This window comes from Xyrauchen texanus, chromosome 17 (genome assembly GCF_025860055.1).
Source record: "Xyrauchen texanus isolate HMW12.3.18 chromosome 17, RBS_HiC_50CHRs, whole genome shotgun sequence".
In the NCBI taxonomy this organism is placed as follows: domain Eukaryota; kingdom Metazoa; phylum Chordata; class Actinopteri; order Cypriniformes; family Catostomidae; genus Xyrauchen; species Xyrauchen texanus.
The window spans coordinates 24,550,600-24,566,543 of record NC_068292.1 but is presented as its reverse complement, the minus strand read 5'-3'; the positions used below and the strand labels follow the sequence as shown (position 1 = coordinate 24,566,543).

At 38.6% G+C, this 15,944-nt stretch overlaps 2 protein-coding genes across 5 annotated transcripts; both read right to left on the bottom strand.

Moving 5' to 3' along the window:
- Nucleotides 1–641: 641 nt before the first annotated feature.
- Nucleotides 642–8,340, bottom strand: si:dkey-79d12.4 (uncharacterized). 3 transcript variants are annotated; one of them, XM_052147083.1, is made up of 3 exons: nucleotides 8,287–8,335; nucleotides 6,606–6,693; nucleotides 642–6,016 (listed from the first exon to the last, which is right to left on the bottom strand). In XM_052147083.1, exon 3 carries the CDS (start codon nucleotides 5,942–5,944, stop codon nucleotides 656–658), a length of 5,289 nt encoding a protein of 1,762 aa, XP_052003043.1. In that variant the 5' UTR covers nucleotides 5,945–6,016; nucleotides 6,606–6,693; nucleotides 8,287–8,335; the 3' UTR covers nucleotides 642–655. The 3 variants fall into 3 exon arrangements, with proteins under 3 accessions (XP_052003043.1, XP_052003041.1, XP_052003042.1); XM_052147081.1 differs by lacking the exon at nucleotides 6,606–6,693 and having other exon boundaries at nucleotides 8,287–8,340; XM_052147082.1 differs by lacking the exons at nucleotides 6,606–6,693; nucleotides 8,287–8,335 and adding an exon at nucleotides 7,944–8,050.
- A 436-nt stretch (nucleotides 8,341–8,776) lies between these two features.
- On the bottom strand, nucleotides 8,777–15,684 carry LOC127658149 (nonsense-mediated mRNA decay factor SMG9-like). Of its 2 annotated transcripts, none has more exons than XM_052147270.1 (13): nucleotides 15,010–15,684; nucleotides 14,752–14,826; nucleotides 14,313–14,541; nucleotides 14,032–14,129; nucleotides 13,762–13,874; nucleotides 13,514–13,625; nucleotides 13,312–13,407; nucleotides 13,090–13,175; nucleotides 10,596–10,702; nucleotides 10,263–10,370; nucleotides 10,021–10,146; nucleotides 9,568–9,709; nucleotides 8,777–9,306 (listed from the first exon to the last, which is right to left on the bottom strand). In XM_052147270.1, the coding sequence occupies exons 1-13, from the start codon at nucleotides 15,151–15,153 to the stop codon at nucleotides 9,228–9,230; spliced, it is 1,515 nt and encodes a 504-aa protein (XP_052003230.1). In that variant the 5' UTR covers nucleotides 15,154–15,684; the 3' UTR covers nucleotides 8,777–9,227. The 2 variants fall into 2 exon arrangements, with proteins under 2 accessions (XP_052003230.1, XP_052003231.1); XM_052147271.1 differs by having other exon boundaries at nucleotides 14,917–15,152.
- Nucleotides 15,685–15,944: the final 260 nt, after the last annotated feature.

Genomic DNA, 15,944 nt, shown 5'->3' with positions numbered 1-15,944 from the left:
CAAAACTCAGTATGAATTATTAAGAGTTCTTTATTCACATAAATGGAAAAACTCAAAACAGAACACATTGTGTTGTTTTTATTTTGGTCTTTATCAATAAATGAGAGCTTACCTAAAAACTAAATTAGTGAGCCCATTCCTTAAGTAATAGCATCTACTGTATCTCCAAACTTTTAACAGAGAGAAAACAAACCTAGATCTCAACAATATGTAGATTTATGTTATAGCAATCTCCACAACAGCTTGAGCTAATAGCCCATTAATAGTAGTCTTATACAAAATAAAAGCGTATGACTGTCCATTCATATTCAAACATAAAACTTATCTTTGAAGTTAAACTGTCACTGTTTATGCCACTATGGATTTGACCTCCAGCCTCTGTCTTTTCTTTTAAATCTACATAAGTCTACAAAAAAAAAAGCTTTATCAGACCCACCACCATGAGAACATAATGTAAAAATTGTATAAAGGTACAAAATAAAGAATCACAGAGAGACACAAAATATAAATTCTATGTGATTATATCTTTTGTCACTCCAAAGAGAGCAGTTGATGGAATTTATTTTGCCTCAAACAGGAGTGATTTCACTGATATACAGAAATATATTAACCTCCAGTAGGTCACATTTACAAATACTCAAACAGCAGAGAAAGGTTAATGTAAGCCACTGTCATTTTTGTGCTTGTGTTTTAAGGGTTTAGCATTTTTAAGCATATGCCAGAGTAGAGCAGAGGGCCTTACAAACTCCTGGCCACAGATACAGTCAAAGGCTGCTGTGCATTGTTTCTTGGCATATTGTCGGCAATTTGATGTTTTATGTTTTCGATGTAACCTTTGTTTGTGCAAAGTCAATTTATGTGCCCCATCAAATGTATTTCCACACCGTGCACAAACAAATCGAACAGACTCTGCATGTTGTACCTGGTGCCTCAGCAAATGTAGCTGCCGTTGAAATGACTTCCCACACTGACATCTGTACAACCGTGACCCCTGATGAAGATAGCGATGACGTACCCTGAGCGAGAGTTGTCTTGAAATAGCACCACATTGCCGACAGGGAAAAATGGTCTTGGAGCGCCAGCTTTGCTGGAATCGCTTCTGCAGAGGTAAATCCTTGCTTTGGTTCAAAAACATGGCCACTATTTCAAGAGGGGCTGGTGTAGGAATCTGAATCTGGCGAGAAGATGTCTTCAGAGGAATCTGAGGCTGGTTGTTTTGGACGATGGTCCTTAACAAGGTGGGACAGGACACCGGGGTTGCCAAAGGGGCTTTAGCAGGTAACTGAAGAGGTCTATCATTAGCTGCAGGTATTTGTTTTAGTGCCAGTCTTGGCTTATTTCTGTTGGCTTGTACTAAAATAGGAGCAGAAAAATTCACAGTGGGTGAAAAGGATAAAAAAACTTTAGTTGGAAAAGATGGACTGGAAGGTGTTGGAATTCTAAGGGTCATCCTGGATTGGTTGGACAGGGAAGGATTAGTTTGATGCACAACAGAGGGTGCACATACAGGAACATTAGGGCAAACGACAAAAGAACCACGAGGGCAAGGGGGCCTGAAAAGACTTTGTGGTACAGCCACACCTTGTGGATTCAACTTAGCTGGGGACAATGGAGAAATTTCCCTCACTATATTGGCCTGTGTTAGGGCAGTCGTCTGCAGCAGTACCATCTTAGTTTGGTCAACAGTTTGACTAAGTTTAGCAACAGGTTTTATGGGAAGGACTACCTCTGAGATTTGAGTAGAGTGAGCATTGGTTGATGTCAAGGTGTTCAAGGACAGACGAGGGCCACTCTGATTAGATAATGGGGTCATGGATACTTTATTGAAAGTCTTAGTTGAGTTGATCATTTTAATTGTGGTACAGTTAGTGCCCAGGATAGGAGCACAAGGTGGAGTTCTCTTGGTGGAGAGTTGCTTTGCAGGATCAGAGAGGCACACAGAAGGCACAACAGGTACTGGGGTTACTGGTGTGGCTGGCAAAGAATTTGTGTAGCCTGTAAGTCTGCTGCAGACATGATTTCTGAAAGTGTCTTCTTTGGAGAACATGTTGAGGCAGTGTGCACAGATAAAAATTGCAGAGGGATGATCTTCAGCTGTGTGTTTCAGCAGTAAACCCTCATTCTCACATACCACCTGGCAGAGACTGCAAGCAAAAGTGGGATTAGTTTTGCAATCCTTCATGTGTTTCTCCATATTGACTGATTTGCCATTGCAGCAAATGGAAGAATCAGCCTGAAAATGAACTTTTGCTGTGGATGTAAATATCTCTGGATTCATTCTGTAATTTGCATGAAATATTTTTTTTATTGATTCATCATTGTTTGAACCTGTGGAATATTGCGAGTTCAAGCTAAGGTCTTTACCAGCGTGGTATACTGTATTACCAGGGGGTAAAGTGACACTGTCTGCCTCATTACTACTCTTAGTCCTTTCTTTATATGTTGTCATCTTAAATTCCCCATCTCCTACCACCTCCTCATAAGGTCCACATTCCACAAGACCATCCTCATTGTCATTCTCAACCTTCACATGCTTATTTGACATTATGAATGAACCACTCTTCTCTCCTCTCCAAGTTCCCAGGTGATGTGTAATAATGTTGGCGTCACTCTCAGGTAAAGAGTCTAGAGGTAATCTTTTGTTCTCTGTTTTAATGTTGGGCAAGAGTGATCCTTGATTAAAGGTGTTTGTATAATTATGAAACTGTAAGATTTGCTGTGAGGAGTGAGCATTGGTTGACTTGGAGGGGGTTGAGGACAGAGGAGGACTGCACTGATTAGGTAATGTGGTCTTGGATACTTTATCGAAAGACTTAGGTAATGTGATCATTTTAATTGTGTTACAGGTAGTGCCCAGAATGGGGGTGGGAATTAGTCTCTGACTGCTAAGATTGATGGAGCGTTGCTTTTCAGGATCAGATAATGGTACAACAGGTACCTGGCTAACTGGGGTGGATGGCAAAATGCTCATGTTGCCTGTAGGTCTGCGGCAGACATGATATCTGAATGTGTCCTCTTTGGAGAATATGTTGAGGCAGTGTGCACAGATAAACATAGCTGCGGGATGATCTTTAGCTATATGTTTCAGCAGTAAATCCTTATTCTCGCATATCACCTGGCAGAGACAACAAGCAAACGTTGCCTTATTTTTGCAATCCTCCATGTGTGTCTCCATGCTGATGAGAGAATCAGCCCGAAACCCAACTTTCCCACTAGATGTAAGTGACTCTGGATCCATACTGTAATTTGCCAGTGACCTTTTCCTTATTGAGTCATCATTGTTGGTACCTGTAGAATATTGCGAGTCAGAGCTAAGGTCTTCACCCGGGCTGTATTCTTTATCACCAACAGGTAGAGAATCACTGTCTTCCTTGTTATTGGTCAAAGTACTTTCTTCATCCTCTGTAATCTCATATTCCTCCTCTACCACCTCCTCCTCATTAGGTCCACATTCCAAAAGACCATACTCTTTGTCATTCTCTACATTCACCTGCTGACTTGACATTATGGATGAACCAATGTTCTCTCCTTTCCAAGTTCCCGGGTGATGTGTAAAAATGTTAGCTTCACTCTCAGGTAAAGAGTCTAGAGGTAATCTTTTGTTCTCTGTTTTAATGTTGGGCAAGAGTGATCCTTGATTAAAGGTGTTTGTATAATTATGAAACTGTAAGATTTGCTGTGAGGAGTGAGCATTGGTTGACTTGGAGGGGGTTGAGGACAGAGGAGGACTGCACTGATTAGGTAATGGGGTCTTGGATACTTTATCGAAAGTCTTAGGTAATGCAATCATTTTAATTGTGTTACAGGTAGTGCCCAGGATAGGGGTGGGAATTAGTCTCTGACTGCTACGATTGATGGAGCATTGCTTTTCTGGATCAGATAATGGTACAACAGGTACCTGGCTAACTGGGGTGGATGGCAAAATGCTCATGTTGCCTGTAGGTCTGCGGCAGACATGATATCTGAATGTGTCCTCTTTGGAGAATATGTTGAGGCAGTGTGCACAGATAAACATAGCTGCGGGATGATCTTTAGCTATATGTTTCAGCAGTAAATCCTTATTCTCGCATATCACCTGGCAGAGACAACAAGCAAACGTTGCCTTATTTTTGTAATCCTCCATGTGTGTCTCCATGCTGACGAGAGAATCAGCCCGAAACCCAACTTTCCCTCTAGATGTAAGTGACTCTGGATCCATACTGTAATTTGCCAGTGACCTTTTCCTTATTGATTCATCATTGTTGGTACCTGTAGAATATTGCGAGTCAGAGCTAAGGTCTTCATCCGGGCTGTATTCTGTATCACCAACAGGTAGAGAATCACTGTCTTCCTCGTTATTGGTCCTAGTACTTTCTTCATCCTCTGTAATCTCATATTCCTCCTCTACCACCTCCTCCTCATTAGGTCCACATTCCAAAAGCCCATACTCTTTGTCATTCTCTACCTTCACCTGCTGATTTGACATTATGGATGAACCAATGTTCTCTCCTCTCCAAGTTCCCGGGTGATGTGTAAAAATGTTGGCTTCACTCTCAGGTAAAGAGTCTAGAGGTAATCTTTTGTTCTCTGTTTTAATGTTGGGCAAGTGAGGTCTTTGATTAAAAGTGTTTGTATTATTGTGAAATTGTGAGATTTGCGGTGAAGTGTGAGTATTTGTTGACTTTGAGGGAGTTGAGGACAGAGGAGGATCACACTGATTAGGAAATGGGGTCTTGGATACTTTATCGAAAGTCTTAGGTAATGTGATCATTTTAATTATGTTACAGTTAGTGCCCAGGATGGGGGTGGGAATTAGTCTCTGACTGCTGTAATTGGTGGAGTGTTGATTTGCAGGATCAGATAAAGGCACAACAGGTACCTGGGTAACTGGGGTGGTGGGCAAAATGCTCAAGTAGCCTGTAGGTCTGCTGCAGACATGATATCTGAAAGCGTCCTCTTTGGAGAATATGTTGAGGCAGTGTGCACAGATAAACATAGCTGCAGGATGATCTTTATCTATGTGTTTCAGCAGTGCATCCTTATTCTCACATACCACCTGGCAGAGACAACAAACAAACGTTGCCTTATTTTGGCAATCCTCCATTTGTGTCTTCACACTGATAAGAGAATCAGCTTGAAAGCCAGCTTGCACTGTAGACACAAGTGACGCTGGATCCAAATTGAGATTTGCATGAGATCTTTTCCTTCTTGATTTATCAGTGTCGGTACATGTAGAATATTGCGAGTCAGAGCTAAGGTCTTCATCCGGGCTGTATTCTGTATCACCAGCAGGTAGAGAATCACTGTCTTCGTCGTTACTGGTCTCAGTACTTTCTTCATCCTCTGAATAAAATTTTCTGTCTACCACCATCTCCTCATTAAGTCCACATTCCACAAGACAATCCATATTGTCATTCTCTACTTTCACATCCATCTTTGACAAATTAGATGAGCCACTCTTCTCTCCTTTTTGAGATCTTAGTTGAAGCATAAAAATGTTGGCTTTACTCTGTTGAGCACTCACAGGTAAAGAGTCTGGTCTAGTTTCCATTTTAATATTGGCCAATTTTGAGCTTTGATTAATGATGTTTGTATAATTGTTAATGCAATTTCCAATTCCACTGTAAGTATGATCTCCAGCTTTAAGTCTGAGAGGGACAATGTGGTGTAATGCGGCACAATATGTATGATCCAACAAGAATCCTGTGCTCATATCATTCTTGCTTATAGTTTCTTTCATTCTGATTTTTTTGGTCTCCTCCATTTTAACAACAGATTTGAACTCTGCTGGCTCCATGTCCTCCTTAACCTGTGGTTTGTGCATTATTTCTTGAAGATGCTTCTCTAAATGTTCATTCAGATGCCATGTGCACTTAAAGAGGACGCCACAGATATTACAGAGAAGAGTGTTCTCAGTGTTCTCTCCACACACACAGTTGTCCTCACTTATAACTGCCAGTGACATTATGGAATCCTCCTCATCACTGGGTTCTTCTGAGAAGCTATAATATCTAGAGATGCTGCTGCTGTCATAACCCTAAAAACAGAGATTAAAAATTCAGTCAAAATGCAATGGCATTTTCTACAGTGCACAATTCAGTCAAAAGCACCAAAACATTGTTGTGGTTGAAGGCAATAGCTGACAAGTCAAAAATTAAAGAACACACTGTAAATTATGTTCACCTTAGCATAAGTTAGCAACAGACATGCCATCATTTGTTTTAAAGGGATAGTTCACCCAAAAAATTATTCTGTCAAAATTAGCTGACCCTCATGTTGTTTGAAACTTGTATGGCATACTTCTACTGAACATAAAAGGAGATGAAAGGAAGAATTTTAAGGACTGCCAGACACTATTAACACACAAAGGGTGTGTGTGTACAGTTTTGGCCCAATTGACCTCACGTATCCCCAATTTGTCAAACTGATTTAATAAAAACCAGGGACTGAAAATGTTCCAAGGAACAAAAACGAAAATCAGAAACGAGCTGGTGCTAATTAAAGCACATTTTGGATGTAGCCTTCTGTGAGATGCCGAAGACCTTTTAGACAACTATATACAATTAATAAGTATACATGCAAGGTTAATCCAGGTACAAGGAAAAATAACGAAATATAAAGTATACTTCTCAGTTGTTTCCAAGTCTTCACTTAATTATTGTTAGATGCATTAATACAGATTTGATGCTGCCGGGTTCTGAACAAGATGCAGATCTGTAATTAAAACAAAAACTAAAATGACTAAATAATTATTAAATGTTTTAACTAAAATAATTCTGCTCACATAAAATGACATTTAGGCCAAACACATGCACGAGAGAGAGACAATTTTTGGCTACTAATTCATTTTAGATAGCCAGATGTATTTTTGAAATATTTTTGGGGAAATAAGTCTTTTGAAAATATGTTATTTTATATAGGTTTCTGTAAACTTTGCTTATGATTTCAATGCGGATAATTCCACCACAAGGGGGAAAAAACTAATTGCTTATTTTCACAATTTAGGGTGAGGCAAGTCCCTTATTTTAAGCTTGTCTTTCCAGATCAGGTCTGTTTTTTTCTTGAGACATCTGGTAACAATCCAACTGGTATTTCACTCACACTTAGCATAGAGTACTGTCTTAAGAAAAACAATTCTAACCAATCACCAATTAGAAAGAGGCAATGGAAAGCAGGAACCAGGAAAAATATCTAGTTTCTGCTCAGAACGAACTTGAACATTTAGTTTTTTTGTCCCTGGTAAAAACTCTGATAGAAAATATAATTAAAGGAATATTCCGGGTTCAATACAAGTTAAGCTCTTTCGACAGCATTTGTGGCATATTGTTTTTCTCATCTCTCCTTTTCTTTAAAAGAAAAAGCACAAATCAAGGTTACAGGGAGGCACTAACAATGGAAGTGAATGTGGACAAATTTTAGAAGGTTTCAAAGCAGAAATGTGAAGCTTATTTAATACAAGCACTTACATGACTTTTGTTAAAACTTGTGTATTATTTGAGCTGTAAAGTTGTTTAAATTGTCATTTTTACAGTAGCTTTAAGGATTTAGGGCTTGTTGACATTACATCGTAATGGCAATGAAGTTGTAAAATTGGCAATAACTTTACCCAGAAAAGGTTAGTAAGTGATTTTATCAAACTAAAATCATGTATGCGTTTTGTTTATGTATTGAAGAAATACATGTTTAGAAGAAAAAAAAAGAAAAAAATAAAGAAAAAAAAAAACTTTTATTGTAAGTGCCTCACAAGAACCTAGATTTGAGCTTTTTAAAAGAAAAGGAAGGTTGAGTCCCGAAATATTCCTTTAACCTGGTATGCAATCAATGGAAGACTATAAGGTGTACTCACTAACAAAGTGAAACAAAACTGTGTGTGTGTCATGGTAAATCTATCAGTGACACTGAAAGAAATGAGTCTTCATAGACGTTTTCACATGTAGGGAGTTCATCCACATCTTCACACTTACAGTATGCTGAATGCAAATGTAACCATCTTGCTGCAACTCATTCCAACTCCTCACATGGCAAGACTTCCATGGCAACCTTTCCAGTGCAAATTTTTACTGAAACAGCCCCCCAAAAAAAAAACCTGAGCAATCAACACTTTTTCTACAATAAAAATAGGTAGAAGCATCGTTCATAACAATCTTTACGTCAGGTCGATCGGACACCACACTATTTTACATCTATATTTTTTTAACTAATTAATCTTTATATGTAAGTTTCAGATCTTTTTGTTTCACACATTCTTTATAGTATGTAAAAGCAGTGGGAAAAGGTAGAGACCACATTACGAACGCATATACTTACAATATGTTATCATAAATAATTTTCGTGTTTTAGCTCTGGCTCCTCCCCCCTCTGCGCAAGTTCCGTCTCCGTTGGTCCGTTTCCAAAATCGTTCCGGACAGCCAGTCTATGTGCTGCGCATGCGCTCTTTCTCTCATTAAAAATTGTAGACTATTTCTTTTACACGCACTGTTCACAGGTATATTCTTGCAATTTTTTTAAATAAAATAAATCTATTTAATGTTGCGTAAAAACATTTCAAGAAACAAACAATATGTAAATATCCATATTTTAAATCCAATGTATTTACTGGAAATATTCCACATTTCAGTATGCATGTTTGTTGATGGTCTATTACTAATTGATTATGTAGTTTTGACTGGGCTGGTAAACCCTGAAACCATGGTCATGTTTTTATTATTATTTATTATTATTATTGCCACTGAACATATTTATTCAAACAGAATAACATCAATAGCAACATCTAAAGTAGGAAGAGTTGAGTGACGTGTCATGCTTTTTTAATGTTTTATTTACAGCAGCTCAAAAATAAAATGTAAAAACAAAAAACAAAACAAAAAATGGCTTTTCACATTTCACTGCATAAATACAAATGTTTACATCACTTAATCTTTGCTCACAATCTCTTGCCATTCGAATTAGTTTAATCTTGACTTGTTGGTGTATGACCTTTGCAGGCACCTGCTAATATTCATAGAACAAACAACTCCGACAACCAATCCCAAACTCCAAAGAACTTTGCTGTTGTGACTCAGACCTCACAGAGAAGCAAACATTATTCTGAAGTTGGTTCCAAGCCCTTCCAGTGCTTATGCATGTCTGTGGGACAGAGTCTTCTCTCTGAGAACTGCTTCCATTCTGATCTCTGAGAGAGGTTTTAAAATCTGAGGGAGGCCCAGTCCTCTTAAACAATGAACTTACAGGTTTTCACACCATTGTGACTATGATAACAGCCGGCTATACTCAGAGAGGGCAGAGGACTTTTTAACACCGTCCCAAATTCTAGCTGCATAATGAAACCTGTAAAAATACATTCAGACATTACGGTCTTAGTATGACATAAAATCCTTAAGGTAAAGTTCACCAAATAATGCACATTCTGTAAATATATGACAGGATTCTAATTATTAGGTGAACTATTCCTTTGTGTACATACATAGCTGTTTTTTGTTTTGTGTAAAATAATAATGTTAGACATTTTTAAATATTAAATTAAAACTCATATAAACAATCATTTATATTTCAATAAAGGAGTATTAGGTCTCTCTGTGTGCATCTTACCAGTTTTTCTCAGTAAGGATTGTGTGTGAGAGCTGACTACGGGACATAGCCATGATTTCACTGCGGAATTTAGAAACCATTGAAGAAAAGCTGGGATGGCCCTTGTAACCAGGCAGCAGAGAGAACAGGGGGGGACCTGAACCTGGTATACAAGAGATGCAGAACACAATTCATGTTAGTGTTCATCAAGACGAGTGGACAGGCATGGGTAAGTCTCAATATCATCCATGTGAAACATCAAAAAACAATGATTTGTCCATTTTTAAAATCTTTAATAATTTATTGCTACAGCAATTGCTTGCATGAGCTCTTTTCCAAGACTGTTTTAGTGTTTAAAAAAAAAAAAAAAAAGAGCAAACTATTCATAGTGGTAACATGTTTGTTACATGAAAGGCAATCTAGAGCACCAAATCTTATTGATTGAGCAAGGTTTACTTAGAACTACTTTCTGACCTGATCTTGTCACAGCATCTTCCCCATCATTCTCCATAAAAGGTAAGAGGAAAAGATTGACTTCTGTCTCCAAGTAGTCTCGACTCAACCCCGGGAATATGTTACAATCCAACATGGACAATGTGCCTAAAAAAAGCACTAAAGCAGTCAATAATCCAAGCAAACAATGTGCACACTGGTTGCACTGACCACATTTGATGTCATTTGATGTTTTGACTCCATGTCATGTGAAGTAAACTAACCTTTATATTTTAGGTGGGAATGGGCCATGAGCTTATCAATTGCCATATGCATCATCTTCAGGTTTCGTGGACAGAACTCCTCCCTTCTTGCTTTGTTCTGCAAGAAAACTATTAAAACAAAAATAAATGCACATGTAACATGCAACACCCCATCTAAGTGCTTAAAAACTGAACAGCAGTACTTTCTGACTGTGTCATTAAGCATTTGCATGTACTAGACTACGCATACACAGACTTTTTTTATGTTTGGCAACGGCATAATAAGCAATGTTACTATGCACTTTTTCCAAATGAATCTGTGCAAGATGAGGGTCAATGCTCATCTTATCTTACCTATGTGAGGATAGTACTCTGAGGCATTATCAGGCCCTGAGGAGCCAGTGCTGTCATGACTGGCAGAAGGGGAAGAGGGTTTCAGCATCTCAGCAGTCTGCAGAAACCTGTTAGTGGACACACCTGTTAGGTTCATGTCATAATAAATAATAATAACAAATAAAAAACTAATAACAACGATGTCCATTGAAAACATCTAATTAGAAAGTAACAATATTTATATATAATATACTGTATATACAGTTAAAGTCATTAGTTTACATACACTGTAATAAATACATTTAAACTCAGTTTTTCATAATTCCTGACATTTAGTCAGGGAAAACTTTCCCTGTCTTAAAAAAAAAAGTCAGAATATAGTAGAGAGAATGATTTATTTAAACTTTTACTTCTTTCATCAAATTCCCAGTGGGTCAGAAATGTATACACACTTTGTTAGTATTTGGTAGCATTGCCTTTAAACAGTTTAACTTGGGTCAAATGTTATGGGGAGCCTTCCACAAGCTTCTCTGCTGGAATTTTGGCCCATTCCTTCAGACTGGTCAGGTTTATAGGCCTCCTTGCTCATTTCTCGTTTTTTCATTTCTGCCCACATATTTTCTATCGGATTGAGGTCAGGGCTTTGTGATAGCCACTCCAATACCTTGACTTTGTTGTCCTTAAGCCATTTTCCAGAACTTTGGATGTATGTTTGGGGTCATTGTCCATTTGGAAGACCCATTTGTGACCAAGCTTTAACTTCCTGGCTGATGTCTTAAGATGTTGCTTTAATATATACACATAATTTTCCTTCCTCATGATGCCATCTATTTTGTGAAGTGCACCAGTCCCTCCTGCAGCAAAGCACCCCCACTACATGATACTCCCACCCCCTTGCTTCACGGTTGGGTTGGTGTTCTTCAGCTTGCAAGTCTCACCCTTTTTTCCTCCAAACATAACTATGGTTATTATGGCCAGTTAAATCTTTGTTTCGTTAGACCAGAGGACAATTCTCCAAAAAGTAAGATCTTTGTCCCCATGTGCACTTGTAAACTGTAGTCTGGCTTTTTTATGTCAGTTTTGGAGTAGTGGCTTCTTCTTGGCTGAGCAGCCTTTCATGTTATGTCGATATAGGACTAATTTTACTGTGGATATAGATAGTTGTGTACCCATTTATTTCAGCATATTCACAAGGTCCTTTGCTGTTGTTCTGGGATTGATTTGCACTTTGGAAATTGCTCCCAAGGATGATCCAGACTTGTGGAGGTTCTCTTTTTTCTGAGGTATTGGCTGATTTCCTTTGATTTTCCCATGATGTCAAGCAAAGAGGCACTGCTTTTTAAGTTAGGCCTTAAAATACATCCACAGGTACACCTCCAATTCAGCATACCTCCTATCAGAAGCTAATTGGATGACTGTCTAAAGGCTTGACATCATTTTCTGGAATGTCTCGACTACTTAAAGGCACAGTTAACTTGTGTATGTGTGTATGTAAACTTCTGACCCACTGGAATTGTGATATGGTCAATTAAACGTGAAACACTCTGTCTGTAAACAATTGTTGAAAAATGTACTTGTGTCATGCACAATGTAGATGTCCCAAACAACTTGCCAAAACGATAGTTTGAAAATTTTAAATCGGAGAAGTTGTTTTGATTTGAGTTTTTAAACCTAAGTGTATGTAAACTTTGACTTCAACTCTATATATATCAATCAACCACAACATTAAAACCACCTACCTAGTATTGTGTAGGTCTCTCTCGCGCCGCCAAAACAGCGCCATCCCGCATCTCAGAATAGTATTCTGAGATTATAGTCTTCTCGTCACAGTTGAACAGAGTGATTATCTGAGTTATCACAGACTTTGTCAGCAGTTACAGAAATTATCAAACCAGCCTTTCGGGCACCAACAATCATGCCATTGTTCAAATCAACATGATCACATTTTTTACCCATTCTGATGGTTGATGTGAACATTATCTGAAGCTAATGACCTGTATCTGCATGATTTCATGCACTGCTGCCACACAATTGCCTGATGAGATAATTGCATGGATGATTGTTTGTGCCAGATGTGCTGGTTTGAGTATTTCTGTAACTGCTGATTTCTGGGATTTTCTCACACACAACAGAAATTACTCAGAATGGTGCAAAAAAACAACCAGTGAGCAGCAGTTCTGCCTTATTGATGAGAGGGGTCAACAGAGACTGACCAGACTGGTTCGAAATGACAAAGTCTACAGTAACTCAGATAACTGCTCTGTACAATTGTGGTGAGAAGTATATAATCTCAGAATGCTATTCTGAGATGCAGGTTGATGCTGGTTTGGCGCACGAGGGGGACCTACACAATATTAGGCAGCTAGTTTTAATGTTGTGGCTGATTGGTGAACAGAATATACATTTGATCTGATATATATATATATATATATATATATATATATATATATATATATATATATATATACATATATATGTACTGTACTATATACTCACACTGAAGTCATTAACATACCTATATAAGTTGATATCAGTGAACCAGTCCTGAATCACAATCACAACATGACATACAGTGAAGAGGAAGGCAGTGATCTGCAGAGACTAAATCAGAGTTCAAAATGAGAAAAAAATAATTATAACAACAACAACAAAAACAACAGCAACAACAGAGAATTAAAGCAACTTAAAAAAAAGTATAGAATGTTATTTGCAAACTTCCTGCTAATCACTGACTCACCTGCATCTCCACATACATATGTGGGAGGTTGAATTCATGAGGAAGCTTGCGGTCATTGTTGATGAGATTATCCAAAATAGAGGGGCTCAAAACTGGCTGGAGAAGTCAAAGAACATTAGATCATTAAGTAACTGCCTGGAGGAGACAAAAAAACTAATCATGGAAAGCCAGTGTTCTGTGTGACCAGTGTCTACAGTCTGACCTGTGTGTCAAGAAAGATGACTCTCTCCTGAGTGATGTAGAAATCGATTCCACTGCTCAGGTTCCCAGCTCTCTCCTTGATCTCTGCTGTCTGAGCTCTGAAGACATACGTCCTGTTTGACAGCATACCAATTGGTAAAACGTGCCAAGAAATGTAATACAACACAAGGCAAACAAACTGGTGGTAAAAATACAAAATCTGTAGTGTACACTAGTCTATAATTGGAGGATGCTTTTGACTATTCTAACCTCTGGTCCTCCTCAGGGCTGTTAGCAGACAGGAGAGACATGACGGTGGACTTGCCTGTGCCTTGTACCCCAATAACACCCACTACCAACATATCCGTCTGGTCTCGCAGATACTGAGATATAGAAAAGGTACACAACTAAGACTTACCAAATATTCACATGACAATAATATGCCAACACATGATGCCAAACATAACAGGACATTTCAACTATTATACTTTTTCTGTCACAAGACCTCACTTTTACATAAAAATACTAATTTGTCCTTGCCTCCATAGCATTGTCACTCCAATTCATTTGGTCATCTACTAGCTTTATGCTGTGCTTCATCTTCTCAGGTGGGAGGAGCTTCGTCTGACCAATCACAGCTGAAAATCACATGGTTAAATATATAATGGTTAATTCATCAGAGAAAAGTCATCCAAAAAAGTCCAAAGAAAGTCATACAGGTTTGAAACAATATGAGGGTGAGTAAATCAATAATGACAGGATTACAATTTTTGGGTGAACTATCTAGCTTTTTGGAGGAAAACGTTAGAAAAATGACTGACGATCGACAGCTCCACCGGACGCAGCTGATCCCATGCTTCGGTTTTGTATCTGATACACAGGCTGGGTGGGCCGCTGGCCTTCCCTCTCCAGTTTGGCAGTCCCTGCTCCTAAGACTGAAGGGGCAAAATCAGGGGCAGTTCCCTGTTTTCCTCCCTCCTCTCTGGTCTTAATGAGCATGATTGGCTTTTCCAAAGTTGGGGTTCCACTCACAGGAGCACTTGGTTTGGACTGAAACAACATATTTTCACAATCTTCACAAGAGAGCTCAAGGTGCCAGGACATAATAGGATGACTGTATATTAATATAACGTATAAAACAAGCCAAATAATAACTAACAAATAATGTTGTTGTTTTTTTTTTAATTATCAGTAACAAATAATCAACAATAATTAGCTGTCTTTGTTTGTGTACAATAAACCTTTAACAAATGCACTTACTCTCTCTCCAGGAGGTTTGGCTAGAATAATGGGGGTCTTCTGTAAAAGTGGACCTGTAGGATCCTCACTGCCATCCTGAAAACACATGATTCCAACATTTAATTTAATATAATAAGCAATAAATAAACAGTACAGAGACGCAAAACAGTGTGCCCCCTCCCTTACCTAGACAACATTTTCCGGCATCATAGGCACGTTTCCCAAAATGCAGTCTAGGTAGGCAGCTCACTATGTTTTGATGATCAGCCAGAATCTCACCCTGCGCTCACGGGGCACATAGTCTCGATCACGGCTCGGACCGGAGAGGTTATGACCAGGCGGGCACGGTTCTCTGTCTCGCCGTCGCCTTCTCCTCCTCCCCTGTCCGTACATCCCGGGCTGGCTGTGACCGGACTCAGACATGGCTGCTTGTTGGATGCTACTGTAAAGGGCTTGACTGCTGACAATTACGAGACTATTGTCACAACATTTAGAGAGCAATATCTACAAAACTAAAATTACTATTATGTATTATCTTAACTAGAGTTTTAAAGATTACTTTTATAGTGTTAAATAGACCAGGAACCTAAAGAAATACTAGTAATAACTAATTTCGGATTTATTCGGTCTACCGACTATCTCTATTTACAACTTCATTAATCTTACAATAGTTTGTTAATAGTTTAAATCGCAACGTCGACTTGCATGATGTAAATATTCAGCTAAATAGTAAATGCATCTTCACTATTTAATGTTGTAGTTTATCGAAGCATGTTAGTGGTTCAGTTGCTCTACTGTGGCAGTGTTTCCTGTCGATAGAGAAACGATAAACAATGACGAAATGGTACGCGCCTGAAATTATGCCGATGAGGAAACTTAAAGTCAGCTTTATGTTCCGGACACCACCTGCATAATATTGTGTAGGTCCCCCTCGTGCCGCCTAAACTTCATAAAGCAGCAACTGGTAGCCAGTGTAGAGAGACAAAGAGTGGTTTAACATTGTTGTAGACCAGCCGTGCAGCTGCATTCTTAATCATTTGCAGAGCCCTGATCGCGCATACAAGAAGGCCTATTAAATGAGCATTTCAGTAATGTAATCTGAATATGGGGTTGGGAGGGTTCATTTTGAAATGTGTTCTACTACAGATTACAGAAAACATGCTGTACAATGTAATTTATAACGTATTTCGTAAGATTACTCAAGGTCAGTAACA